The following is a 27,481-nucleotide window of genomic DNA, read 5'->3' on the forward strand; positions in this document are numbered from 1 at the left end:
ACTATGTTTTCTCCCTTTTGTATATTGTATTTTCATTTTCTTTTTTTAAATTAAGGTTTTATTTATTTATTTGACAGAGAGACAGCGAGAGAGGGAACACAAGCAGGGGGATTGGGAGAGGGACAAGCAGACTCCCCGCTGAGCAGGGAGCCAGAGAGAAGGGGCTCAATCCCAGGACCCTGAGATCATGACCCGAGCCGAAGGCAGACACTTAATGACTGAACCACTCAGGAGCCCCTTCATTTTCTTGCTATTGTCATTTAATGCACAAAAAAATTTTCAGTTGTGATGAAGTTCAATTTATCTATTTTTGTTATTGTTGTTGTGACTCATGTTTTTGATGTCATATGTAAGAATCCATTGCCAGGGGGTACCTGGCTGGCTCAGTTGGTAGAGCATGGACCCTTGATCTCTGGGTTGTGAGTTCAAGCTCCATATCGGGCCTAGAGATTACTTAATAAGAAAAAATCTGTTGGCAAATCCGAGATCATGAAGATTTACCCCTACATTTTCTTCTAAGAGCTTTATGGTTATATAAAGTTCTTATATTTAGGTCATTAATGCATTTTTGAGTAAATTTTTGTATATGGTGTGAGGTAGAAGTCCAGCTTCATTCTTTCGCTTGTGAAGATCCAGTTTTCCCAGCACCATCTGTTGAAGCAACTATCTTTCTCTCACTAAATAGCCTTAGCGCCCTTGTCGAAAATCTGTTTGCTATATATGTCAAAGTTTACTTCTGGACTCACTTCCATTCCTTTGGTCTATGTATCTATCCTTTTGCCATCACCACACTGTTTTGATTATTTTAGGTTTATGATAAGTTTCCAAATCAGGAGTATGTGTCCTTAACTTCTTTTTCAAGATTATTTTGTTTTCTTGGGGTTCCCTGCAGTTCTATATAAATTTGAGGATTGGCTTTTCCATTTCTGAAAAAAAAAGTTATGGGAAATTTGAATTATGAACTATGGAAGCAATTATGTTGAATCTTTAGATTGCTTTGGGCAGTGCTGACATCTTAACATTTAGTGTTCCTATGTATGAGTACAAGATGCCTTTTCATTTATTTAGGTCTTAATGTCTTTCAGCAAGTTTTGTAGTTTTCAGCGTACAAGTCTTTGACCTCCTTGATTATATTTTACTCATGGATATTCTTTTAGATGCTATTGTTACTGGAATTCTGTCTTAATTTGTTCTTCAGATTGTTTATTGCTGGTGTATAGAAACAACTAATTTTTGTTGTTTGATTTTGTAACCTGCAGTTTTGCCAAATTCATTTGTTAGCTCTAGTAGTTTTCTTTTGAAATTTTTTAGGATTTTTTTTATATGTAGGATCGTGTCCTCCTTAAATAGATGTCGTTTTACTCTTTTCCAATCTGGGTACCTATTATTCTTTTTCTCATCTAATTGTTCTGGCTAGAACTTCTAATACTATGCTGAATGGCACTGGTGAAAGAGGGCATCCTTGTCTTGTTCCTGATCATAAAAGAAAGCTTTCAGTCTTGCTATCAAAGATCATTTTCTATAGGTTTTTCATGAATGCCCCTTATCATGTTGAGGAAGCTCTAGTCTTAGTGGGTTTTTTTTTTTGTTTTGTTTTGTTTTTAAGATTTTATCTTATGGGGGCGCCTGGGTGGCTCAGTGGGTTAAGCCTCTGCCTTCGGCTCAGGTCATGATCCCAGGGTCCTGGGATCGAGCCCCGCATCGGGCTCTCTGCTCAGCAGGGAGCCTGCTTCCTCCTCCCTCTCTCTCTCTCTCTCTCTCTGCCTGCCTCTGTGCCTACTTGTGATCTCTGCCTGTCAAATAAATAAATAAAATCTTTAAAAAAATAAAAATCACACACAAAAAAAGATTTTATCTTATTTATTTGACATAGATCACAAATAGGCAGAGAGGCAGGCAGAGAGTCAGGGGGCGGGGGGAAGCAGGCTTCCTGCTGAGCAGAGAGCCCGATGCGGGGCACAGTCCCAGGACCCTGAGATCATGACCTGAGCCGAAGGCAGAGGCTTAACCCACTGAGCCACCCATCTAGTCTTAGTGTTCTGACAGGTTTCATCATGAAAGGGTGCTGGATTTTTGTCAAGTGCCTTTTCTGGCCTCAGTTGAGATAATGGTATGGTTCCCCCTCTTCATTCTATTAATATGATGTATTATATTAATTTTTTTGGTGTTGAATCACTCTTGTATTCCTAAGATAAATCCCACTTGGTTATGGTGAGAGGGCACTGGGAGGGGCTGACGAAGGAAATGGTGAGCTGGGACCTGGTAAGGTCAGGGAAGGTTGCAAGATAAAGGAAGGACTTGGGGGTTGGGGGTGGGGGCAATTGGGGGGCCCATTCTTGAGAGGATCAGCCTGGCTGCAGAGCAAGATTCAGTTAAATAAATGAGGTAGGGAAGGGATAAAACCTTTAGAGATGATGGATATGTTCATCATCTTGAGTGGGGGTAGGGAGGTTTCACAGATATATACCTATGTCAAAATTCGTTTTAAGTATGTACAGTTACTTGTCAATTTATAACAGTGAAGGTATAAAACAAGAACACTAAAAAAAAAACAAAAAAAAAATAATAAGACAGTATGAGCTAGTTTGGTAACAGACTGTAGATGGCTTTGAATGCTTTGAATGCCTGACTGAGGAATGTACAGTTAGTGAGGTATCAGACTTTCAAAGTACCTCTAGCCTCTTCCTTGGGCCAGGAAGGGAAGTAGTAACCTCAGACATCCATCTTTGAGGGCTGAATAAAACTTCCTCTTGCTTCATAGAATGTCTGTATTTCTGGATAATTACAAAATCAATTTGAAAACAACCAGCGTTTCCACCTTTGGTTAAAGCCTATGGTCAAAGATATTTTGGTGTTCTGAAAGGGAGTATCTTTGAGAGGCAGAAATAGAAACTGAGCAGGTCTCAAGACTGGGAGGGGTGTGGAGATACGTAATTTCTAAGGATAGTGAGAACAGTCTTGTATGCTGGAAGCACCCCTGGGGCTGTGGAATGTTGTACCCAGGAGACTGGGGTCTAGCTCAGGGGTTCCCAGTCAAGGCCAAAGCAAAGACCCCAGCAATCTGTCTGGTGCAGTGACTACAAATTCCATAGATCATATATATATGTCTACTTGGCTTCCTGCCACCTCCCTGTTCCGCAGCCACCCCTGAGCCACCAGGAGACCACCAGAACCTCAGCCTTCAGCTCTTTGAAATGGCAAGGGCATCTCACTCTTTGCCCAGTAGACTCCCTTGGCCAATGACCTGGAATGGAGACAAGAGTGATGCTTGTAATTTTCTTCGGGATGCTTGAATTGCCTGGGTGTCAGAGGCCATCTTGGAATTTGTGCAAGCAAGGCAGAAAAAGCCATCCTGCAGAGACACAGAAAGAAGAAATCAGAGCCCCTAAGCTTCCAGAACATGAGGCAGGGAGAGCCAGCCTCAGGTTTTGTTCTCCGTGTCTTCATGAAACCCTGCCATTTTGGTTTTGGGGCATAGTTAAGAACATAGACTTTGATATCAGATAAAGTTGATGTTGAGTCTGTTTTCTTTTACTCACTACCTGGGACCCTGGGCAAGTTACCTCTCAGATCCTATTTCCTCTGCAAAAATGGAAATAATAATGACTAATTTGGAAGGAGATATTGTGAGAATTAGTTAAAATGAAGTTAATAGGGTGTCCACAGCACAACTGTACTACATAATAGATGCTCAGTAAATGCTGGTTCCTCCCCTCCTTCTCAGAAAGGACCTCAACGTGTGACTTAGAATTGAGAAGTGCTCCTGTCTGCTCCTTCTGCTACTTTCTGTCCATTCAACAAGCATTGATTGAGCCACTCTGGGTCAAGGTCTGTCTGAGGGCTGAGTTTCCAAGAGTGAGAAAGACACCATCTCTAATTTCCAAGAGTCCACAGTGTGATAAATGCCACAATGGATAAAAACATGGAAGAATTAGAGGAAAGAGGAAGGAGGGCTGCCTGTAGGAGGTGATATCTTGCAGTGGGGAATTCAATCACACCCCTCATTCAAAAATCAGAATCTTACAAACAAAAACCTATAAAAATGGATTTTTATCAAAATTGACACAATCTTAAACACTTGCAGAATTCCCTTTTAGGGGTGCCTGGGTGGCTCAGTTGTTAAGTGGCTGCCTTCAGCTCAGGTCATGATCCCAGTATATTGGGATGGAGCCCCACATCAGCTTCCTGCTCTGTGGGAATCCTGCTTCTCCCTCTCCCACTCCCCCCTGCTTGTGTTACCTCTCTCTCTGTGTATTCTACCAAATAAATAAATAAAATCTTTAAAAAAAAAAAAAGAATTCCCTTTTACAGGGCACCTGGGAGTTCAGTCGTTAAGTGTCTGCTTTCAGCTTGGGTCATGATCCCAGGATCCCGGGATTGAGCCCCGAATCAGTCTCCCTGCTCATTGGGAAGCCTGCTTCTCCCTCTCCCTCTGCCCCTGCTTGTCTCTCTCTCTCTCTCTCAAATAAATAAAATCTTTTAAAAAAATTCCCTTTTACTCCCCAACAGTGCCTAACATATAGTTTTCCCCAAGTATGTAAGTTGCATTTAATAGTTACAAAGTACCCTTCTCTTTTATTGGTTTGCTTGCCTCTTTTTATTTACCTTTTGAAGATTTTATTTATTTATTTATTTGCAGACAGAGAGACAGCAAGAGAGGGAACATGAGCAAGGGGAGTGGTAGAGGGAGGAGCAGGCTCCCAACTGAGCAGGGATCCTGACATGGGGCTCAATCCCAGGACCCTGGGATCATGACCCAAGCTGAAGGCAGACGCTTAACCTACTGAGCCCCCCAGGAACACCTGTGCCCCTCTCTTTTAAAAAAATGACATTAGCGGGACGCCTGGGTGGCTCAGTCGGTTAAGCATCAGGTTAAGTGTCTGCCTTTGGCTCAGATCGTGCTCTCACTGGGATTGAGTCCGGCCACTCCCTGCTCATGGGGAAGTCTGTTTTTCCCTCGGCCCGCAGCTCCCCCTGCTTGTGCTCTCTCTCTCTAACAAATAAATAAATAAAATCTTAAAAAATAAAATGACATTATCTTAAAGCCTCTCTATCAAATGAGGCAGTGATTTAAAACTTGGGATCCTAGGGGCGCCTGGGTGGCTCAATGGGTTAAAGCCTCTGCCTTCGGCTCGGGTCATGATCCCAGGTTCTTGGGATCGAGCCCCACATCGGGCTCTCTGTCTTCGGGGAGCCTGCTTCCTCCTCTCTGCCTGCCTAGCTGCCTACTTGTGATCTCTGTCTGTCAAATAAATAAATAAAATCTTTAAAAATAAGAAAAATAAAACTTGGGATCCGAATGCCAGGTCCTCAAAACCGATAAGGTCCTTTGAGCTGTTTTCATTATTGCCAAAGGCCCGATGTTAATCACGTTTAACCTTTACCCCAGGCTCCCTGGGGTCCCTAACAGCTACCTCTTTGTTTTCAACTAAAACCCAAACACACACTGAGGCAATGCTGGTAGGCTCTGGCTGGGCAGAAGCTTGTATTGGCTGTTATACAGGACTTGGATTCAATTTCTTAAAGGAAAATGAAGTAGTTATAAGTTAATTGATGCAGTTTTATTGTGTGCACAAATCCTGCACAACTTTGGGGGGAAAATAACTGAAAGGGTCCTTAGTGGTAAAAAGGCTAGAAACCCCTGAGGTCAGGAATCCTGAGTTCAAAGGGCAAAGAACTCTGTCTTACTCATAAGCTGTCTTTCTGTCTTTTTTTTTTTTTTTTTTTTTACTTATTTGCCAGAGAGAGATCACAAGCAGGCAGAGAAGCAGACAGAGAGAGAGAGAGGAGAAAGCAGGCTCCCCGCCAAGCAGAGAGCCTGATGCGGGACTCGATCCCAGGACCCCGAGACCACGACCCGAGCCGAAGGCAGAGGCTTATTAACCCACTGAGCCACCCAGGCGCCCCTCTTTCTGTGTCTTCTTGACCACTGCTGTGGAATGCTTGCCTCAGATAGCTGGGCCAGGAAGAGGCTGCGGTGGGGTGGGGTGGGGTGGGGTGTGGGAGGTGGGGGGCACAGGACCCAAGAGAGTGGGCATTCCAAAACTAGGAGACTTTTTTTTTTTTTCCTAAAGAGGCTTTAAAAAGAAAAAAACTGAAAAAAGGTTCTCTCTGCTTGCCTTTGCTTGTTCTTACTTTGCACCTGAAACAGGAAGTTTGAATGAACACATATTACTCACTTGCTATCTGGCAGGCACTTTACGTGCATTATTTTAATCAATGCCCATTTCACAAAGTGAGTCACACGGCTATTGAATAACTGAACCAGGGTCATGAACCCAGACAAATCTGGTGCTTAAGGTCCTTTCAGCACTATGCTAAATTGCGTTTTCTGCTAGAACAGGACATACTAGGATTAGGGCAAATATCTCTACCCTCCTTAGACTCCATTACTTCTGGATGATGATATTTTGGATACCTCCTTTTCTCCTATTTTTCTGTAATTTCTGAATTTTTCCTTATTAAGACTATTACCTCTCTGGAAAACAAATTTTTCCTTCTCCTTTTCCTTCTCCACTCCCTCCTCCTCCCTAATCCTCCTCCCTCCCCCTCCTGCCCCCTCAACGCTGGCTTCTATGGATGAATGCATCAGTAGCTAAAGTCTGCAGGCTGTCCTGGCAAAGTCTTCCACTCAAGCCTGTTGGATGTATGGGTTGGTTCTAGATTTGAGGAGTGATCAGCAGAGAGATGGATTTTGAAACCTTGGGGACTGAATTAGGGTCTCCCAGGGTGAGTTTGTGGAATAGAAGATTGGAATTAAAGAAAGAAACTTGTAAGACAAACGGTGGAAAAGGAACGGGTGAGTGAGGAAAAATAGGAGGAAAGCCAGGGAAAATCTGCTGTGTAATAGGTCTCAGTAATACGGTGCTGTGCAATATTGGCCTGTATTTTGTCAGTAATTTTAATGTTCCAGTCTCAAAGAATATCTTGAATGTATAAGAACTCTAGTAGATGTTAGTTCTAGATTTCTGGAATTTGGTGTTTTTCTACAGGTAGAATTAATAGTCTTTGGAGGAGCATCCAGAGTAAATTTTTGTCTTCCGCTCTATAAATGTGTGAGTTCTCTGGTCTTTGTTATTGGTGGTGATGTCTCTTTTCCGGAGATGAGGGGACTAATGATTGATTTCTGTATTTCCCAGCTCTTAGCCACGTAAAAATTGATCCCAAGCAAGTTACTTAACCTCTCTCTAAACCCCAATAGCTTCCTTTGCAAAGAGGGAATCACTGTGCCTTTCATAAATTGTAGGGAGAGGATACAAAGTGCAAAAAATGTGCTTAACCCAGTGCCACGTACGAGTTTTAAAAAGCTACCCCGGAGGCAGTGTTTTTGATGCATGCGGTTAACGATCTCTCTGTCCATCTCCTGAAACGGAACAAACACTCTGTCCCTGGCTTCGGTAAGGGTGTGAGTCAGATAAAAATCTAAGTTACACCACAACTCCAAGCCAGCAGCTGGCCAAATCCAGGTTTGCCCCCCACCCCGCACGAAACTACAAGTCCCAGCATGCCGCGCTCCGGCCGTGGCGGCCCCTCCCTTTCCGCGTCGGGCGGCACGTGGGCGCTGCTCCAGGCACCGCCCCCTCCCGGTGCCCCGGCGGCGGGCGCGCCATGGAGACCGGTTGCTGGTTGCTGGGAGGCGAGTTCGAGGACTCGGTGTTCGAACAGAGGCCGGAGCGGCGGCCTGGACCGCCGGCGTCCTACCGCGCCAAACGCTGCGAGCCGCAGGTGAGAGAGCGGGACATGGTGGCCTGTCTCTGATCCCCCGGCCTCGGCCTCCGCGGGTCCCGGGCAGGGAGCACCTCGGACGCCCTGTTCCCGCGCCGCCGCCCACGGAACCCAGTCTTCGCGGTACGGGTGCCCGCCGTCTCGCCCGGCCGACCCTGCGCCCCCGCAGGCTTCCCTTCCCTTGTTTACTCCCTCCCCGACGTGGCGGGGGCGTTTCCGGAGCACCACGCGGTGGGCCGGCCCACCGGGCCCGGAGCTGTGGGCATTAACTCGCACAGGGCATTTGGCGGGTATCCCTCAGGCTCCCTATCCTGGAATCTTCAGTAACTCCGTGCGCCCTCACTGAGTCTGCAGCCGGCGGTCAGGGGCCCCAGAAATCCGGCCACCGCCCACTTTCCAACACTTGTCTGCTCCCCAAAAGGCGACGTCCCACCTACGGGCCTGCCCTTGCTCAGTGAATTCTCCCAGCCCCCGTCATCCCCGCTCTCAGGGTCAGATCGCTCAACTATATCCATTTCTTAGAGCGCAGCTTGACTGGCACCGCCTCCAGGAAGTCTTTTCTGATTCCTCCTTCCAAGCCAATGTGTTTGTCTTTGAGTGCCTCCCCTCCATTCAGTTTGCATTATAGCTCTTGTCAGTAACGCAGAGCTCTTCGACCCGGAGTGCTAAATGACCACAGGAGAGTGGGGGCTTAACCTTATGTCTTCCGGTGTCTGGCAGTTTTTGTTCATAACAGGAGCTCCGTGAATAGTTTGAGTTGGTAGAATATTACTTGGTTTTACTGCATATATGTAAATCTCATCTCACATATAAGAACTACGGCACTATGTATTAGAAACTTAACCTGTTTCAGGCACCGTGCTTAGTTCCTCTACCTGTACTGTCTTTATTTTTCCTTAAAAACGTTGTACTTAGGGGGCGCCTGTGTGGCTCAGTGAGTTGGGCAGCTGCCATCCGCTGAGGTGCTGATCCCAGGATCCTCAGCTCCCCGCTCAGCGGGGAGCTTGCTTCTCCCTCCGCCTTCCACTCCCCCTGCTTGTGCCCTCTCTCTGTCAAATAAATAACTAAAATATTTTTTTTAAAAAAAGGTACTTAAATATGTCAGGTGCTCAGTAATTGGTGAATTATGTTTGTTTTATTTAACTTACCTTTCCTCCACATACGGTCTTTCAGAGTTACCTGTAGTGGTTGCTCAGGTACACTGAGAACAGGAATGGACCTGGGAAGGCATGTGGTGCAGCAGTAAAAGTCATGGTTATGAGAGAGGACCCTGCATTGCAGCCTTCGCTTTAGTACTTGCCTTATCAAAGTGTCAGAGTCTTATGTATAATTTGGGAAAAATAAGATTTGCTGGCTCACGGGGTTATTTTGGAGTGAAATGGGTGAGATACTTGGTCAGGTGTGATGTGTTGTGCATTAAAAAATAAAATCCAAAAATCACTTGTCTTTAGGATTTGTTTGGTGTGTGATGCTGCTCATAAACTCAAAGAGGCCTTGTTCACATTGCGTAGCTTTCCGTGAGGGTAAAACCAGGAGCTTGGGTTAGACGATTTCTGTGGTCCCTGCTTAGATCCTCTGGAGGACAGAGGTCGGCGTTATCCAGCCCCTCACCTCTTCATTCCGCCCGTGCTCACATCTTCCCTCCTTCCTCTTACCAGAAAGGGGGATTGGGAGCCGTCCCCATCTAAATGGTTGCGTGCCTGCGGGTTACGTGGGAGAATAGAAACAATCATTTGGAAGCCAGTTTTTCTTAATCATTTCCCCATGGGATCGTGAAAACTGGATGAAGATTTGCAGTTGGGCAGTTGTTGGTCTGCAGGTTGGGACTGGCATTGTGACTGGCAAGCAGTAGAGCACGAAGGAAAATTATGTAGACTTTTGACTTACTCGGTGTTTCAGAGACAACAGAAAAACAGTAGTTACCAGCTTTTTTTCGCTGTGATGGATCAGATGAAGGAGAGAAACTATTTTACTGAGATAATGGGAGGGAAATGATACCCAGGCAACACTTGCAGAAATAGAACCAAGCAATTTTGACGCGATTGTGGAACCACCACAAACACGGTGGCGTTTTCATAGCATTTACCTGGGGACAGACCACAGTCAGCCTCACTGTGTTTTATTGTGAGTAAAAGGGAGGTTGAGCTACTACTTTGAGGCTGGAAAAACTGGCACACAGACTGCTTTTTGTTAGACCTGTTTTCTCATCTTAATGTTCTTTACTCACTAACCGAGAAATCCCAGTCTCACTTTACTTTCTATCAGTACAGAAGTGAATAAAATATTCCAAATGGGCATTTCCCCAAACTTTTCTTCTTCTTCTTTTTTTTTTTTTTAAGATTTTATTTATTCGACAGAGATCACAAGTAGGCAGAGAGGCAGGCAGGGGGGTGGGGAAGCAGGCTCCCTGCTGAGCAGAGGGGTGGGGGCTCCATCTCAGGACCCTGGAATCATGACCTAAGCCTAAGACAGAGGCTTTAACCCACTGAGCCACCCAGGCGCCCCAAACTTTTCTTCTACAAGTCTTTGGCATTTGATTGCATGGAAACCTCCTTTCAGCCTTAATTTCAATCTCTTTGGTTAGATTCTACTTTTTGTTTTTGCGACATTTTCATAAAAGCGTAATAAGTAAAGGTAATTCCTCTTTCCTTTGTCCTTTTCATAATGAATTGTCAATTCCTGTTCTAACCATTCTGAAAACGTCTCTACAGGGAGACCTGTCTCAGGCTAAAGGAGCAGTGGGAACTGTGCTAGTTAAAATCCAGCTTCCCGGACATCACGATCCCATCTTGAAATGCTCTGTGTAGAACCATATAGGCCTGAGTTACTTTTTCAGTTGAGACGTTTCTCACTACTGATATGTTTATTACTCGAGATGACTTTAATGAAAACTGAGCCATTGCTGCTAAAATTGACTTTCTTCTTGTTGGATGTTTTCCTGTGTGTCTCATTCTAAAGAAGTAGGTCAGTGTTTGAGATTTCATCAGTTACGTATGGGAAATTGCTTCCACTTGAGTATGAGGGGGAAAGGTGTAAGTTAATTCTCTGTGATGTGCTATTTTCACAATTTCTAGTGGTTCTGTGAAGAAACAGAGAGCGGTGATGATGTTGAAGCTCTAACACTGAAGAAATTCAAGGGGGACCTCGCCTACAGACGGCAAGAGTATCAGGTAGAGTTCAGCGTATATAAGCTTACTCTACTTGAAACTGGCAATCAGTTATAAACAGTACAGATAATTGGTTTTAAACAGGTAATCAGTTATAAGCAATGCTATCAGTTACAGCACATTAGTTATGAACATGTTATTTGTGAGGGTGAATTTAATCTTCTCTGGTAAGTGTTTATAATCTCAGAATCCCCAGTTTCTATCCTTTTCTCCATGGCTCTTTATCACTTATTTTGTTTCCTGTGTGTACAATATAGGGATCTTTCCGGGATCCTTGCAGGTCTGTTTCCCCAGGTTCTATATCTCCCCCTATTCTGCGGGAACCTCTAGCACAGATGCCTCATGGAGTCACAGGAGCAGAGCACCCCGAAATGTGTAAGCAAAAGGAAGAACAAGTAGATATCAGGTTGCTTTACATAGAAAATTTCATTTCTTCTTCACAAGAGTCTTATGTTGTTTTGCTGATAAGAGAAGGAAGGTTGTATAACAAGTTTGTGGCAAAACCAGGATTCAAACCCCGGTCTGTTTGGCTCCAAAATGCTCTTCCTACCATATGGTGATAATTTCCATGGTAGTAGCGGTTATATTTTCCAGCCATTTCTTTTCTACCTTTTAGAAAAATGGTACTGACAAATACTCAGGCCTTCCATAGTTTATTGTGGAGTCAGCTAGAATAATGCCTCTGCCAAGAAAAAAATGATACCTATGACTGAATCCTTTTCTCTACTATATATTTGTCTCTTTTTATCCCTTCTCTTCATTTCCTTTATTTAACAAATAATTGGCAGAAAGCACTTCAGGAGTATTCCAGTATCTCTGAAAAATTGCCGTCTACGAATTTTGCCATGAAAAGGGATGTCCAGGAAGGCCAGGCTCGGTGTCTGGTTCACCTGGGAAGGCACACAGAAGCATTGGAGATTGCTACAAACTTGGTAAGTGGTTTCATTGCTTGTGTTCCTTTTGTTTTCCTGGGATCATTGAATAATTTATTTTCTAAAACAAAACAAAACTTCTTGCTAGCAGCAAAATCTGTGGGTTTGGATAAGTAGAAAATCGTCAGTGGTGTAAGAACTTTTAATGATAAACAGTTTGGAGCTCTAGACAGTCATTTTCTTGTAATATTTTTTCTTAAAATTCTTCCATTACCTGAAAATCTTGTTTACTCTTGTTAGGAGTAAACGTTCAGAGTAGGAGGATCATCAGTAATTTTTTTCTTTAATTTTTTTTTTTTAGATTCTATTTTCCAAAATTTCTGTAATGAACTTTACCAAAAAAATCCTAAATATCATACTGAGCCAAGCTTAACGGCCTTTTTTAATTCTTAAATGGAATTCGCACAATCCTTTTTAAGGGATAAAGAAAAGCTGTTATTTGCAATTCTAGATTCTGCTTGTTTTTGTTTTCAGATGAAGGCATTTTTTATTTATTTCTGGCTTTTCTGTGTGTAAATTTTTTTTGAGGATTGGTCTAAGTTGACCAAGCTTAGTTTATAGATGACCCGTTTTCTTCCTCAGAGGGAATTCATGAGGCACCCAGACACTGATCGTGAACCCTGCGGATCAGGTTGACCAGAGGTCAGCCTGAAGAATGCATGCAATTGAGCTGTCCTCCTCCATCTCATTAACTAAGAAAAATCCCTAAATTTACTTGCCCGTGGGGTTCATTGCCTAGGACCTCAGCCTCTTGCAGTGAGAAGAAACCTTGGAAATTGTCTTTAGAATGTGGAAAACAGCTGTGTCTCGCTCTTCTTTTTCTCCCCTCTAATAAATGTGCATTAATACTTAAGCCGGAAGATGAGATTACCTTGTTCAGGATGCCCACGGCACAGTGAACTTGGCGGGATTTGACAGCGTTCATTCTCAGTCTTCCAGGTCTGCACATTAGCAGCAGCGTTGGGCCTTTTGGTACCTTTTCCGAGGCATCAGGCACCTGCCCTTCGTTCCTGTTCTGTGCTCTCCTGTCCACTTCCTCTTCCTGGCATCCCTTACATGTCCCCGCTCTGCTCTTCCCTGCCTGACCCACTCATCAGTGGCGTAGTGGCAGCGGCGTCAGTGTCTGGAGAATTCCTGTGTTTCCTTCTAGCCGAGGAAGTCTGTTTCTGTGGCTCAGAGAAACATCTGTTGCCCGCCAGCAGATGCCAGGTGTCCAGAGTTGGGATGTTATGAAACAGGAGGAAGGACCAGTCAGAAGACCTTCAGCTCCCCTGCCAGGACTGAAAACCGTCCATCAGGCTTTTAGGCATCCTTTTGGGGAAGGAACCAGCAGTGTAGGCCAGTGGGTCTCCCCCTTTCTTTGGGTCTCTTCACATGATCTCAGTGGAGCCCGCCGATTTGCATAGTTTTTCATTGCCTGGTACCCTGTGTTTTGTTTTGTTTTTTAAATTTCTTCCCTACTTACAGACCTTTCTCTTTCGTTATTAGCTGTGGCCTCTTTCTGTTTTTGTCTCGGTAGTTGTTGTCCTTTCGTGTTCTGTAGGGGACAGTTCTGTATACAGCGCTGAACAAAATAGCTCGTCCAGGAGTGCCTGTCGGGATACGAACACTTTATGCTCACAGCTTCTAATTCATCTCTCTTCTTAATGATTTTTGGACAAAATTTTGTAATAGAGCTTATTTATGGGAGTGCCTGGGTGGCTCAGTGGGTTAAAATCTCTGCCTTCAGCTCAGGTCATGATCCCAGCACCCTGGGATCGAGCCCCACATCGGGCTCTCTGCTGAGCAGGGAGCCTGCTTCCCCTTCTCTCTCTGCTTGTCTCTCTGCCTCCTTGTGATCTCTGTCTGTCAAATAAATAATTAAAATCTTAAAAAAAAAAAAAAGAACTTATTTATGGGGCACCTGGGTGGCTGTCGTTAAGTGCCTGCCTTCGGCTCAGGTCATGATCCTAGGGTCCCAGGGTTGAGCCCCACGTCGGGCTTCCTGCTTCTCCCTCTCCCATTCCCGCTGCTTATGTTTCTTTTCTCACTGTGTCTCTCTGTCAAATAAATAAATAAAATCTTAAAAAAAAAAAGAACTTATTTATATTTTATTTCTTATTTAAATAATTAAACATCTTACCGTAACTGATATGCTCATGTGATAAGTTGTGGTTAAGGACATTGCTTCCGATGGTAAATGACTCTTAAATGCGTGCACTCTACAAACACTGATTTCAGCCCCACCACGTGCCCGATTCTGGGTTCAGTGCTAAGGTGATAGACTCATGTCCATAGCCTGCACACACACTGTTCAACGGGAGGGAGAACCCTAAGCCAGCTAACATGCATCAGCCCTTCCAAAGTACCTTCCATCCTGTGCCTTCCTGTGTGATTGACTGTAGCTCTGCTACTGAAGAGCTGTGTGACTTCAGGCAAGTTCTCTAACTTCTCTGTTGTGACTCAGTTCCCTCTTCTATGAAAATGGGGGTAATGATGGAATCTATTTTAAAAGATTGTCATGAGGATTAAATGAGTAAAGTGCTTAGACTAGTGCCTGGCTTATGTTCGCACTGAATAAATACTAACTCTTGTCATCATTATTGCATTTCAGAAAGAGTTGCATTATTCTGGAAAATCTCACAAAGTCACTTAGATGGAACTTAATTTCCAGAGAGTTATTTACTATTTATGCTATAAAAACCCTCCCATCAAAATCATGGTTTATATGTAACAGCCTCTACCTCAACATACATTCTCAATATGAAATGTTAACTATACATCATAAAACACTATAGCCTGGTTGTAGAAGGAAGGTAACATTTCCTAAAGTCTGTATATGCTGTTCTCCTTACAAATAAAGGACATGAAGATGTATTCCTTAGTTACTGAACATCTGTTATGTCCAAGGTGCTATGCTCTCTGCTAGGAATTCAGCATTGAATTAAAAAAAAAAAAATCTTTGGGCGAAAAAAAGAGAAGTGCAAAGGCAAGAAACGGGTTCTTTTTTTTTTTTTTTTTTAAGATTTTTATTTATTTATTTGGCAGAGAGAAAGATCACAAGTAGGCAGAGAGGCAGGCAGAAAGAGAGAGGGGGAAGCAGGCTCCCGCTGAGCAGAGCCTGATGTGGGGCTCCATCCCAGGATCCTGAGATCATGACCTGAGCCACCCAGATGCCCCAAGAAGCAGATTCTTAACAATAGAGAACAAACTGATGGTTGCCAGAGGGGAGGAGAGTAGGGGTGGGGGGGACGGGTGAAATAGGTGGTGGGGATTAGGGGAGTGTACTTTTGTTCAGGAGAGGGTGACGTATGGAAGTGTTGAATCATTCTGTTGTATTCCTGAAAGTAACAGCACTGTGTGTTAGCTAACTGGAATGAAAACAGAACTTAAAAAGAAAAAATTGTAGAAGTTTTCTGAAGGGAAAACTTCGTAGAATTTTATGTCAGAACTGAATGAGGTTGAAATAAATGACTTTTAAAAAGTAAAACCAAAAAGCCCCTTTGGAACCTAATGGTCTGTTAGGAAGGACAGAGTGCAGAACAATAATATTAATAAAACCAGATCTGTTCTGTCACTGGGAAGGTGCAGTATCACCAGATAGGTTGAATGGAGCTTTATTTTCTGTATTCTCACTTAATATATAGATATGTAGAATATTCCCCAAGCTTTCACTCGCTGGCCTGTGTCTTCAGGCTGCACACTGGGGAGTTTTACCTCCTGCCCAGTGTAGCTGTGTGCTATCTGGGTATTAGTAGGCCAGGTTTTCTTTAGACTTAAAATTAACTGAAAGGTAATTTTTAGTCGGCCATCTGCTCTCCACAGACTAACGTAGAAGAAGAAACCTTGTCTTCCCTAACCCACAGCGCTTTTGCCATATGGCAAGTTAGGCAAGAGGTGGTGGCTCTGGTTAAGGAGACTTGAAAAGCATTTTCTGATCAGAAGGAAACCAAGCAATCCCTTCTGGCCAAAAATAATTGGCCTTGGTAATGGTTAGCAGGGACGGCATTTGGATTCAGTTATGGCGCCGCATGAAGCTCTGAGAGCTTCAGGGCCATCCTGTTGACGATGTCTAAGCCGAGTCACATTTGGAAATGGAGTCCATTTGAATCCTCAAGGAAATTACCATTTGCATTTTTAGAAAGCCTTGAATATTAAAATGGACCATTAGCCCAGGGGAAAGAAAAGTTGGCTTGGGTCTTTCAGCTGTTTGGCTAAAACAGTAAAGATTACACTAAGACTTGAAGATAAACTGACATTTATGATTCTGGTGCTGAAACTCGTCAGCCGCTGTCATATGAATTATGCTTCGGTTATGACAGGATGTTTGGGAGTGTCTGGTGGTTATTTCGGTAGGTCGTATGTATTTCTCTAGGTTTACAGCTTCAAGCAGTTCTCTCTACTTGTAGCTATTGAAATATATCTCTCATTTCCAACATACACAACTTGGGTTTTTAGGCATATCTGTTTTTACATGGAAAACGTTCTGCAGGTTAAAGTTTTTAACTCTTGCGCACCTGGCTAGCTGAGTGGGTGGGGTACAGGTGTTGATCTCAGGGTTGTGGGTTTAGGCCCTGCATTGAGCATAGAGATTGTTTAAAAATAGAATCTTAAAAAAATAATAAGATTTTTAACTTTTTTTTTTTCTCCTTAGGAAAAGAAAGCAACTAACACAGACCATTTAACCGCTGTGCTCTACCTCCAGTTGGGTATTTGTCCAAGTCTGCCAAACTTGGAGAAAACAATTCTCTGCCTACAGAAACTAATTTCTTTGCATCCTTTTGATCCTTGGAACTGGGGCAAATTGGCAGAGGCATATCTGAATCTGGGACCAGCTCTGTCAGCATCGTGTGCGTCATCTCAAAAACAGAAAGATTTCACCTCCAGTGGCGAAACTGCCAAATCCTCCTCTCCACACTCAGGAAAAGACTGTCTTTTGTGTTTTCCTGAAACACTGCCTGAGAGCTCTGTGTTTTCTGTGGAAGCAAGCAGCGGTAATAACCGGAAGAATGAGAAAGTTCTGAAAAATATTCCAAACTGTCTGTCAGAAAAGAGAGAAGCAGTGTTGCTAGAGACTCGGATGAAAGCATGTGCCTCCTTTATACGAACCAGGTAAATGAAGAAAGGATTAAACAACACACAGTACTAGGCCGAGGATAAAGGTGTTATTTTTCTGATTTTAATCTTCAAAAAGTCCTAGGTTAGAATTTGATATGTTCTTGAGATTTTTTTTTCCCTATAGTCTAGATGGACTCCTTTGAACATGTCCTCTTAATATGTAAGATTTAGAAACATAACTGTATTTGCTCAAGAATATTATTTGTGTCATTACTCAAGATAAAATGTTAAAATTGGAAACCATTAAAATTAGGAAAAGAAAATTAAATGTATAAAACATTGACGAAGGGGAAGAGATTTTATAAACAAGGTATTTTTCAGGTTCCACAGAAATCTACTAAAGATAAAAATTTGCTCTTGTGTTTGAATCACTATTAATAATATGAATAAACAATGTTTACCTCATTCTACAGAGAATCCCCATGGTTTAGGGACTCCAAATACTTTAAATCCATATTAGTAAGAGTTTAAGGGTAAAAAAGAAAAATGTTTAAGGGAAAAGAGAACATACACTTGAGCAAATTCTATAATTTATGAGAGAAACAGATTCTCTTGGGTCCCAAATGATGCCAAAAGTGTGTTGTTGTTATTGCTATTGTTTTTAACTCTGGAGAATTCTAGAAACATTAACAGTGAGGCTTTCTGAGAAGTGGTATCTGTGAAGCAAATTGTAAACTTTATTCAGCAGATGTTTCGCGTTTACTGCGTTACTTTGCTTCGGAAGTACCTGAGCCAGTGGTATGTGCCAGGCACATGCTGGGTGCTGGGATGATAAGGATTTTCAAAAGAGGCCCTTTTAGGGGCCCCTGAGGGGCTCGGTTGGTTGAGCATTTGACTCTTGGTTTCAGCTTGGGTTATGACCTGTGGGTCATGGGATCGAGCCTCGAGTCAGGCTGGGGGTCTGCTTGAGGATTCTCTCTCCCTCTGCCCCTCCCCTTGCTTGTGCTCATTCACTCTCTCTCTAAAAATAAGGAAATCTTTTTTTTTTTAAAGGCCCTTTCCTTTACAGCACGCAGGGTGTTGAGGACACTGGATGTGTAGTCGGTGACAGGCGGCACAGGTGCTAACGGCGTATTAGTAGTGGCAGCCCTACGGGGACAGGAAACGGGAGCTGTTCAGTGTAGCCAGAAGAACACTTTACCGGGGATTGACGCTTCTGCCCAGTGTTTCTGGGCACCTTCCTCAGCTACAGAGAGAGAAGTGTGTACTAGAGCTTTGCATGCACTATTTCATTTTAATCCAAACCCCTCCCTGGGGTCGACGTTGGGATGCCATCATAGAGACTAGGAAACGAACTTAGCGTTATGCCCAGAGTGGCACAGCTCTGAAATGCTGCCATGATCCGGACCCCAGGCCTTTGATTCCACAGCTTGAGTTCTTTCTGGGGTATCTTGCTGACCCTGGAATGTTCCCCAGATGGGAAGAAGCAGGCTAGGTAAAGAGGAAGAAAGCACAGGACCCGCGTCACGCGGTGTCGTCACACAGTCTGCTGCAGTGACAGCAGCGTGGGTGGTGGAGCTGGAGAGGTGGGTGGCGGACCGCGGGCCAGGATGACATCTTGAGGGGGCGGAGGGGTTTGGGAGTCAGATCTCATTGTAAGGATCTAATAAATTGATACTGAGCAAGTGTGGACTCCTCCGCTCACTAGCGGTCTGACCTTGTACAAATTACGTAAACTCTCTGCTCTCCAGTTCCTTCATGTTCATCTTCACAGAGTAAACGGGAAAGGCCTTCCTCCTGGGGTGGTTAGGATCCCGGCATCTGAGTGTAGCGCACAGTGTGTGGGAAGCCTTCAGAAACGGGCATACTTCCGCTAACAGAAGATGCTAAATGTTGTCTTGAAGAATTTGGTCCTTACGCTGAAGGCCAGAATAGTATTTGAAAGTTTTAAGTGTCCAAGCAGGGTGACAAGAGCTGTGATTTCAAGAGAGATCTGGTGGCTGGGAGGAGATTTGGGAGGAAGGAGTGGGGATCGTGCGTCACCAGTGAAGGCGCTGTGGAGTCATCGGTGGGCAGCGGGGAGGACCTGACCTAGGATCGTGCAGCGGTCAGGAAAGGAGGAAACGGACATCAGTGCAGGATGGGATGGACGCAACTTGATGACCGGCCGAGGGTGTGGGAAAGACAGGGATGGGGGAGGGGAGCAGAGGAGTCCAAGACAAGTCAAGAGTCTTCCTTGGGTGTGTGGGTGGATGGTGGCACCTTTTGAGAGACAGGACACGTGGGAGGAGGAGCAGAGCAGACTTACGGTGAAAGTAAAGATTTTGGTTGGATGTGCTGAGATTCAAGGACCTACAGGACATCAGTTGGAGCTTTTACCTCGGAGGAGTTGAGCTCAGAAGAAGGAAGCTGGAGATGAAGGAGTTTCAGGAAGGAGAGCAGCAACCAGATGATAGTGAGAAGTCAGGTAGGATCAGATCTGAGGGGGGGACTTGACAGTGAGGAGGTCATTTGCAGCTTCTGAGAAGGCAGTTTGAGTAGTGATGAATGATAAGGCACAGGCAGAGGGCTGAGAGAACATGAGATGGAAGAAGCAAGTGTAAGCTCTATTTTCTTTGCCTTTTTTATTTATTTGAGAGAGAGAGGGCATGAGCAAGGGCAGAGGGAGAGGGAGAAGCAGACTCCCCACTGAGCAGGGAGCCAGACGCGGGGCTCCCCAGGATCATGACCAGAGCCAAAGGCAGAAGTTTAGCCAACTGAGCCACCCAAGGACCCCTAAGCTGTATTTTCAAGTCCTTTCAGGAGCAAGAGGGGACAGCAAGGACATCAAAGAGAAAAGGGGTCACAAATGTACATGCTTCCAGAGGCCAGGTAGTAGCATAAGCTGTTTGGAGTGAGTCAGGGGAGTGTGGGTCAGAGCACGCTTTCCTTCCAGACTCTCCGGTGACTTCCCGTTGCCCTTACATAAATGCCCTGCTTTCCGGGGCCTGTGAGACGTTGACCTTGCCTTTTCCTTCTCGTTTACTACGGGTTTTTTTTTTCTCTCTGCTCCAGCCATAGTGATTGTCACGATTTTCAAACACATCAAGCTAATTCATGTGTCAGCGTCCCCTTCCCCAGATACTCTGGCGGCTGTCTCACCGTTGGCTCTTAGCTTGAGCGATGACTCGGAAAAGTCCTCCTTCACTGTTCACCTGAACAGCGGGTACTTAGCCACCCTGCTTGGACTGATTGAGTGATCCATTGATTTTTTGCATAACACTCCTCACTCCCTGAAGTCCTCTTCCTTGTGATCGCTCTCCCTCTGTTCCATGGAGCAGAAACCTGTTTTGCCCGCCAGGATCTCCCAGTGGTTAGAGTAGTGGGTGGTTCATTCAAGACATGAAATGTGTGAACAGGAGAGCTGAGTGCTTGTGGGAATAGAAATAGGGACCAGTGAGTCCTGAGGGAACCTGGAAAATCGACACATTTAATATATTTTAAAAATATCTATTTTTTTGAGAGAGATAGAATGTGACATTGGAGTACACAGTAGTCTGGAGGGGGCAGAGGGAGAGGAAAGAGAATCTCAGGCAGAGTCCCTGCTGTGTGCGCAGCCGACCTGGGGCTCGATCTCACCATCCCGAGATCATGATCTAAGCAGCAATCAAGAGTTGGCTGCCCAGCAGACTGGGCCACCCAAGAGCCCCCACATTCAGCACTTCAACAGGGAGGAGAAGGAGCCGTGTGCCCAGGACAGGAGCAAGCAGGAAGGAGAAGACCAGGCTATGCTCGTGACGGGAAGTTCGTGGTGAGGCAGTTGCAAGGTGGGCCACCAGAGGCTCGTCAAAGACCTGACCCGGCTTTGGGTAATGAAAGTCTGCTGGAGGCTCTGACTCGTCCTTGAGGTCGAGTGACTCTAGGTTTGGGGGATATAAAGGGTCGCAGAACACAGACTTCAGAGAAGCACATCCCAGCATTTTGGAGGAGGAGCCTTTGATTAGGAAGCTTGTTCCTTTCACTCCGGATTGTTTGTGCTTTCAATCACTTGACTTCTACAGGAAGCCCTTTGGAGGTTTTGCTCCCTAAAGATCTCTTTGCCAAGCGTTGGTCTAGGAATTTTAGGAAAGATGACTGTCCAGCACAGTTTGCTCAGTTTGCTCAAGTGGGAAGCTTTTTAGGGATTCAGATGAAGGTGAGTCCCCTCCTCTAGCCAGGTAGGACTCCCACCCAGCCGAGTACCGGTGCTCCTGCGAACCCTTCCTCCGGCTTTCCCTTCCCTGTCGCCCACGCGTTGGGACTTGCTGTTTTTCAGGCTCTTGCTTCAGCTTACCCAGGCTCAGCAAACGTCGTTTGCTTTGGAGAGGAACTTAAGGACTCAGCAGGAAATTGAAGATAAAATGAAAGAGTTCAGCTTCAAAGAAGACACTTTGCTGTTGATAGCTGAGGTGAGTGTTCACGTGAACCCTGGGGGTTTATGTGAACCGAGGCATCAGAGGTATTTTTCCTGGCTCCGGTACCGTTTTTTAAAAAACAACCAAGTCTCTTCTGCTAAGGGACTTTTTCTCTGCCTTACGTGGCTTTTGATCACTTAATCCGTGAGAGCAGCGTCGTCGTCATCTTTCTCCCGCAGCATGCTACGGTCAGGGGCTCTGTTTCATTTTCCTGTCAGTGCTTGTGAGTTCCCGCCTGCTTGCACATCCTAAATGCCCGATCGTTGCTTCCTGAGTGCTGATTGAACGAATGAGTGAATGTTGACGTTCTTGCGGCGTTTCTGTACGTTTTTCCTCCATGTGTCTCCATAATGCTCAGAACAGCCTTTGGGACCCATGCAGCTGGGAGCGAGGCTCGCACAGGTTGGAACCTGCCTGGGGCCGGATTTTGAGCTGCGGAGCCGAACTGAGCCCCGCCCACTGCAAGTCCGTTTTCTTTCTGCTAAGCCTTTCCTTTAGCTTGGTGGTCGCCGAGAAATTCAGATGTCAGGGTTTTTTATTTTGTTTTTGTTTTTAACCTCCATTAGCATTTTTTGAAAAGTGATGTTGAAATTACTTAAGATAGCATTTGGAGATGATCTGTGTTTGTATTTAAGTTACACTCGTTCCTGTTAGTATGTCATGGAAACTTGATAATTGAGGTACTTCTCCCGTGAAATAAGTTTATATAACCCTATCTACCCTAACGTCACTCAGTTTTAAGAAATACTTCCGGCACATCTAAATTGCCAGGCACCTTTCTTCCTTCTCTAAACTAAGCACCCACTTGGACCCCTTTTCCCCCTTATGGGACCGTGTTCTCCTGTCTCTTCTTTGTGAGCCTTTTTTAGCCTTTCCTTTGATCCCACAGACAAGCACAGTGGATGGCCTGTCTCTCCTCTAAGTTTGCCGTAGCCTTTCCTTAGGCTTTGTTTCCCTTCATCTTCCTGGTGTTCATAGCCGTTGGCCACCCCCTTTTTGTTTCCTCTTCCCTTTACTTCTGAGGGACCCCAGCAGTCTGATTTTCTCCTGTATCCTTAATATTCCTTTCTCTTGGAATTTCCTTGTTTCCTCTGTCTCTTAAGTCATGGCATTCCCTGAGGTTCCACTTAGCTTCCCCGTTCTCTCTGCCACCTCCCGCAGAAATCATACCCACACTCATGGCTTCAGCTGTCACGTCTGGGTCGATTACCCTCTAACCGGTATCTCTAGCGCCATCTCTGAAACACTTGTCTCACCTCTCAGACTAGTAACCTCCTAAGCGACACATCCGAAGCTCTGATTGATGATCCTCCTGTCTCTTCTGGTACAAAATGGAGCTGCTCCTCAGAACACTTTCCAGTCAACCTTCTGTCAGTATCTCTTCATTCTAGACTTCGTTTTTTTCATCAGTCCCGTCTGTCATTCTTTCCAGAGCTGGGACCTCGCTCGCTGTGAGCCGTCTCCGCTCCAGTCTCCCCTCCAGCAGGCAGCCAGCCACCCTCCCTTCAGGCCCAACTTCCGTTTCTCTCATACCAGCAGCACCCCCGTCCTTACGACCTCGTGCTCGGCTCCCGGTGACCTCCTGGCTCGGCTCTCCTCGCTTCCTTGCTCTCTCCCTTCAGGTCGTGGGAAACCCTGCTGCTGCTGGGTTTATCTCACGACATCGCTTTGAGCTTGTTACCTGCGTGCTCAGAAACCAAGCGTGTCACTGTCACCTTGGAGGTCAGCTCTAGTGCACGTGCCTCCATGTGATATCCAAGGCCTTCCAGAGAGTAGCCCCGAACTTAGGACCATGTAATTCCCTGACGCAAATCTTCTGCATCCTTCTAGACTCCTCTGCCATGTCTGACAAACTTGTCGTGGGTTTCTCATCTCCACCCGCTTACTGTTTCCCATCCTCAGAGCCTACCAAGGTCCCACATCCTCTAGGAAGCTTTTCCCGAATGTCCCCGTCCGGCAATGGCTCCCTCCTCTGAGCTCAGGGACAGTCACTGCTTGAATAAATAGCCAACCAACAGCCCCAAAATACAAGAGTATGTCTTATCTTTTCAATTAGATTTTAGGTTTCCTTATAATAAAGCAAGTTTATCCTTACAAAGAAGACATCCTTACAAGATGTCTCAAACGTCTTCATACTCCTTCCCATGTACAGCAGATCTGTGGACTGTGTGGAATAGTAGTTCCCCACCTGGACAATGCACGTGAAGTACCTGTGGAGCTTTTTTAAAAAGATATCTGGGCCCTCATTGGGATTACAGTGTACATTTCATTTTGTGCTCTAAACCTTACTTTGTGACACGAGCATGACTCTGCGTCCTTAAATTTCCTTTGCTTGCATACTTTCTTTTTTTTTTTTTTTTTTAATCATTGTTTTATTGGAATTAGGATCCAGGGGCACCTGTAGAGCATCCAACTCTTGATTTCCGGGTCGTGAGTTCAAGACCCATGTAGGGTGTAGAGCCTATTTAAATTAAAAAAAAAAAAAAAATTAAAGGATCCATATAAGATCCACAGACTGTATTTGGTTCTTCTCTTACATCTCTTTTATTCTATAATAGTTCCCCTTTTCTTAAGATTAAAAAAAATATGTATAACATAAAATTTGCCATCTTAATCATGGTTTAGTGTATAGTGCATTAATTACGTGCACAGTCTTGTGCAACCATCAGCACTATTTCCAAAATTTTTTCATCATCCCAAACCAACTCTGTAACCATTAAGCAATAATTCCCATTCCGCCCTCCCTCCCAATCGCTAGCAACTTCTAATCTACCTTCTGTGGCTATGAATTTACCTATACTAGGACTTCAAATGGTAGAATTCTATAATATATACCCTTTTATGTCTGGCTTCTTTCACTTAACCTAATGTTTTCAAGGTTCATCCATATTGTACCATGTGTCCAAACTTTGTTCCTTTTTATGGCTGAATAATATTCCACTGTCCGTACATACACAATGCATTTTATCCATCCATCTGTTGGTTGGCACTTGGATCGTTTCCACCTTTTGGCTATTGTGAAGAATGCTGCTGTGAACTCCGGCATACAAGTATCTGTTTGAGTTCCTGATTTAAATTCTCCTGGATGTGTCCCTGAGAGTGGAATTTGCTGGGTCCTGTGGTGATTCTGTTTAACTTTGTGAGGAATGGCCAAACTGTACATTTCACTTTATACTCTTGTTATTTTTACCTAATACTGTGATACGATCATGACCCTGTATCTTTACTTTTTAAAAAGATTTATTTATTTATTTTAGAGAGAGAGAATGAGAGAGAATGCACATGGTGGGAAGGGGCAGAGGAACAGGGAGAGAGAAACTCAAGCAGACCCTGCACTGAGCACAGGGCGCAGAGCCCAATGTGGGGCTCAATCCCACGACCCTGAGAGCACAACCTGCATCGAAACCAAGAGCCAGATGTTCAACCGACTGTGCCACCCAGGCGCCTTGACCCCGTATCTTTAAATACTGTTTGAGTATGTGCTTTTTCATGGCCAGATAGTAGTCCAGTTTTAGCTTTTGTCATTTATTTACTTAAGTCCTCTATATTGAACATTTAACAGATATAAAATACCTATTTTAATAAGTCTTTGCAAAAAAAATCAATGTATGTATTTGGTCCTTTTAGAATAGATTATTAGGAGTAGAATCACTAGGTTAAAGTATACAGACATTTTAAAGACTTGAAGCCCATTTCTAAGTTGTGATTCAGAAAAGCTGGTTCAGTTTACATATCCTGTATGAGAACACTGATTTTCCTCCTTCACGCCTAGATACTAGGTTGAACCATGTGAAATTGTCAATAGTTGATCATTTTGACTTATAAAAATAATTTTATACGTATTAACTTATTTTTCAAAATCTGCAGTTTGAGCGATAAAAGCGACACTTTTCAGTGTTCATTTACTGGTTTGATTACTCTTAAGATGAACAGTTTTTTCACATGTTTATTGGCCATTTATATTTAGTGAAATACCTAGTCATGCTTTTCCTTCCTTATTCTATTTGTAATTTTCTGTTTTTCTTACTAATTTTTTAGAGCTCTCTCTCTCTCTGTTGGGCTTACTCACCTTTTATATGTTGGAGTATTTTCTGAAGTTTATGATTTTGTTTTGTATATAGAAGTTTAAATTTTTTTTTTAAGAATTTATTTATTTATTTGACAGAGAGATCACAAGTAGTCAGAGAGGCAGGCAGAGAGAGAGAGAGAGGAGGAAGCAGGCTCTCCGCAGAGCAGAGCCCGATGTGGGACTCGATCCCAGGACTCTGAGATCACGACCTGAGTCAAAGGCAGAGGCTTAACCCACTGAGACACCTAGGCGCCCCAGAAGTTTAAATTTTTTTATATGTCAAATATTTTTGTAGCTATATTGACAGCTGTGAATGATGTTCCTGCGAATCCCTCTTTTTGGGATATTGCGTTATTTGGATATTACTATTATTCAGTTCTCTTTTTTATTTAAAAAAAAAAAAAACAAAACACTTTTGGTGTTATATCCCAGATTTTAAAATACTGCATTTCATTGAGTCCAAGAAATCATCAGTTGTAAGACACATCAGTATTTGATGGGCCAATAAAAGAAAAGTAAGATGCCATTTATGCTGTGACACGCCTGTGTTGTAAGGTACCTCTCGAGGTCAGAAATGTTAAAATACAAGACAAGCACTGGCTTAGAATGAATGAAAATACCAGGCTTTAATAAATGCTGACAATTGCCTGGTTAAGCTATTCGTATCATTAGCTCTTGCCTCAAATAATAAGTAGTCTTTGAAGATCTAAAGTCAGTGGAAACCGTTCTTTGAATGGGCTTCTAATGCATTATAATTGGAGTATTCATGAACACATTGGATCTCGGGGTTTTCAGGAAACTTAGACGTTATCAAGTCCAAATCCAAGTGACTTAAATTCCCTTTACAGCATCCCTGCCGGATGGCTCCCAAACCTTTCGTGCCAACAACAGGAAATGTGTTAGGACTTACTTTTAGTTCGCTGTCCTTACCAGAGATGGGCTGATCACTTAGCGGGTTCAGGGGCAACCTTTCTACAACTTAACTTTTGCACGTCTTGTGAGAGAAATTAACAGAAGTTCTGGGCCTGATTCTGACCAGTAGGGAGCAGTGTTTTGCCTGCAGAGGGCAGGCAGGTGCCTCAGGGCCTGGAGGTTGCGGTGACAACATCTCCAGAGGGACTGAGGCTCTCTGGGTCCTGAACGTGCAGGCCCAGCTACTTGCTGCTGGCCTGTTTGCTGCCTTTGACTTCCGTGGCGAACTTCGAAGAGGAAGAAGCTGTGCTCCTGCACCCACACCCAGCAGCAGTGTTGTGCCCAGGCTCTGCTTTCTGGTGGTTTTATGAGGGGGGAGAAGTACTCGCAGATGCGTTTTCTGGCCAGCGGAAGGTGATCTTTGATTTAAGAATGTTGGCGGCCCAGTCTCTGTAGGTGGAACAGCCGCCATATTAGTGTTTCAGTGATATGTTCACTCAGGGGAGGATAAGAGGAGAAATACCGGGTATTTTGTTTCTGTGGTCCTTGGATCTAAACATCTTTTCGGTATGTTGGAATTCACCCCCCCCCACTACCCCCCGCCGCCCGCTGCTAAAGTATTCCTGTGGTTTGGTTTGGTTTGGTGTGAAATCCTTTACACTCGATGAATAGCATAGTCTTCCGCCCTTTTATTGGGACAGGATTGTTTTTTTTTCCCCCCTCCTGCTGCAGGTTATGGGAGAAGATATCGTCCCAGAAAAAATAAAGGATGAGGTTCACACAGAGGTGAAGTGTGTTGGCCCGACAGCTCTGACTGCCCTGGTGATTGCATCTTCGAAAGAATTCGAAGACAAGTGGTTCAGAAAGATCAAAGACCACTTCTGTCCCTTTGAAAATCAGTTCCATACAGAGATACAAATCTTGGCTTAGTGGTCCTTTAAAAAACATTAGAAAACATCCTGTACTGTTTTAATTGTCTTCGTTTATTTCAGAAAGAATCCACTGCTAATCATGGAATATAGTGAATTTAAAATGATTATTTATGTATTATAAAAACAGTTTTTCTTATTTCTACTGTGTTCAGTTTCTTGATTATTTCTACTGTGTTCAGTTTCTTGACTTGTTTTGTTTATGGATTTTTGCCATTTACTTATCTCAGACCTACTATCCCTTTAGAGGATATCTTTTGGGAAAGTGTATAAAAGA

At 44.1% G+C, this 27,481-nt stretch overlaps 1 protein-coding gene across 2 annotated transcripts; it reads left to right on the forward strand.

The window, feature by feature from the left end:
• The first annotated feature begins 7,582 nt into the window (after positions 1-7,582).
• On the forward strand, positions 7,583-27,345 carry CUNH8orf76 (chromosome unknown C8orf76 homolog). 2 transcript variants are annotated; one of them, XM_032858392.1, is made up of 6 exons: positions 7,583-7,725; positions 10,800-10,895; positions 11,681-11,824; positions 16,458-16,915; positions 21,156-21,288; positions 27,008-27,345. In XM_032858392.1, exons 1-6 carry the CDS (start codon positions 7,609-7,611, stop codon positions 27,203-27,205), a joined length of 1,146 nt encoding a protein of 381 aa, XP_032714283.1. In that variant the 5' UTR covers positions 7,583-7,608; the 3' UTR covers positions 27,206-27,345. The 2 variants fall into 2 exon arrangements, with proteins under 2 accessions (XP_032714283.1, XP_032714285.1); XM_032858394.1 differs by having other exon boundaries at positions 26,977-27,168.
• The last annotated feature ends 136 nt before the right edge of the window (positions 27,346-27,481 follow it).

This window comes from Lontra canadensis, unplaced genomic scaffold (genome assembly GCF_010015895.1).
Source record: "Lontra canadensis isolate GAN:19392208 unplaced genomic scaffold, GSC_riverotter_1.0 scaffold15, whole genome shotgun sequence".
Classification (NCBI taxonomy): Eukaryota; Metazoa; Chordata; class Mammalia; order Carnivora; family Mustelidae; genus Lontra; species Lontra canadensis.

Excerpts from the sequence above, each read along its gene's own strand:
- CUNH8orf76 (XM_032858392.1), top strand. The coding sequence starts at position 7,609 with ATGGAGACCGGTTGCTGGTTGCTGGGAGGCGAGTTCGAGGACTCGGTG. Across the intron at positions 11,825-16,457 it reads TGGAGATTGCTACAAACTTG|GAAAAGAAAGCAACTAACAC; the intron begins GTAAGTGGTTTC and ends TTTTCTCCTTAG. Across the intron at positions 21,289-27,007 it reads CTTTGCTGTTGATAGCTGAG|GTTATGGGAGAAGATATCGT; the intron begins GTGAGTGTTCAC and ends CTCCTGCTGCAG.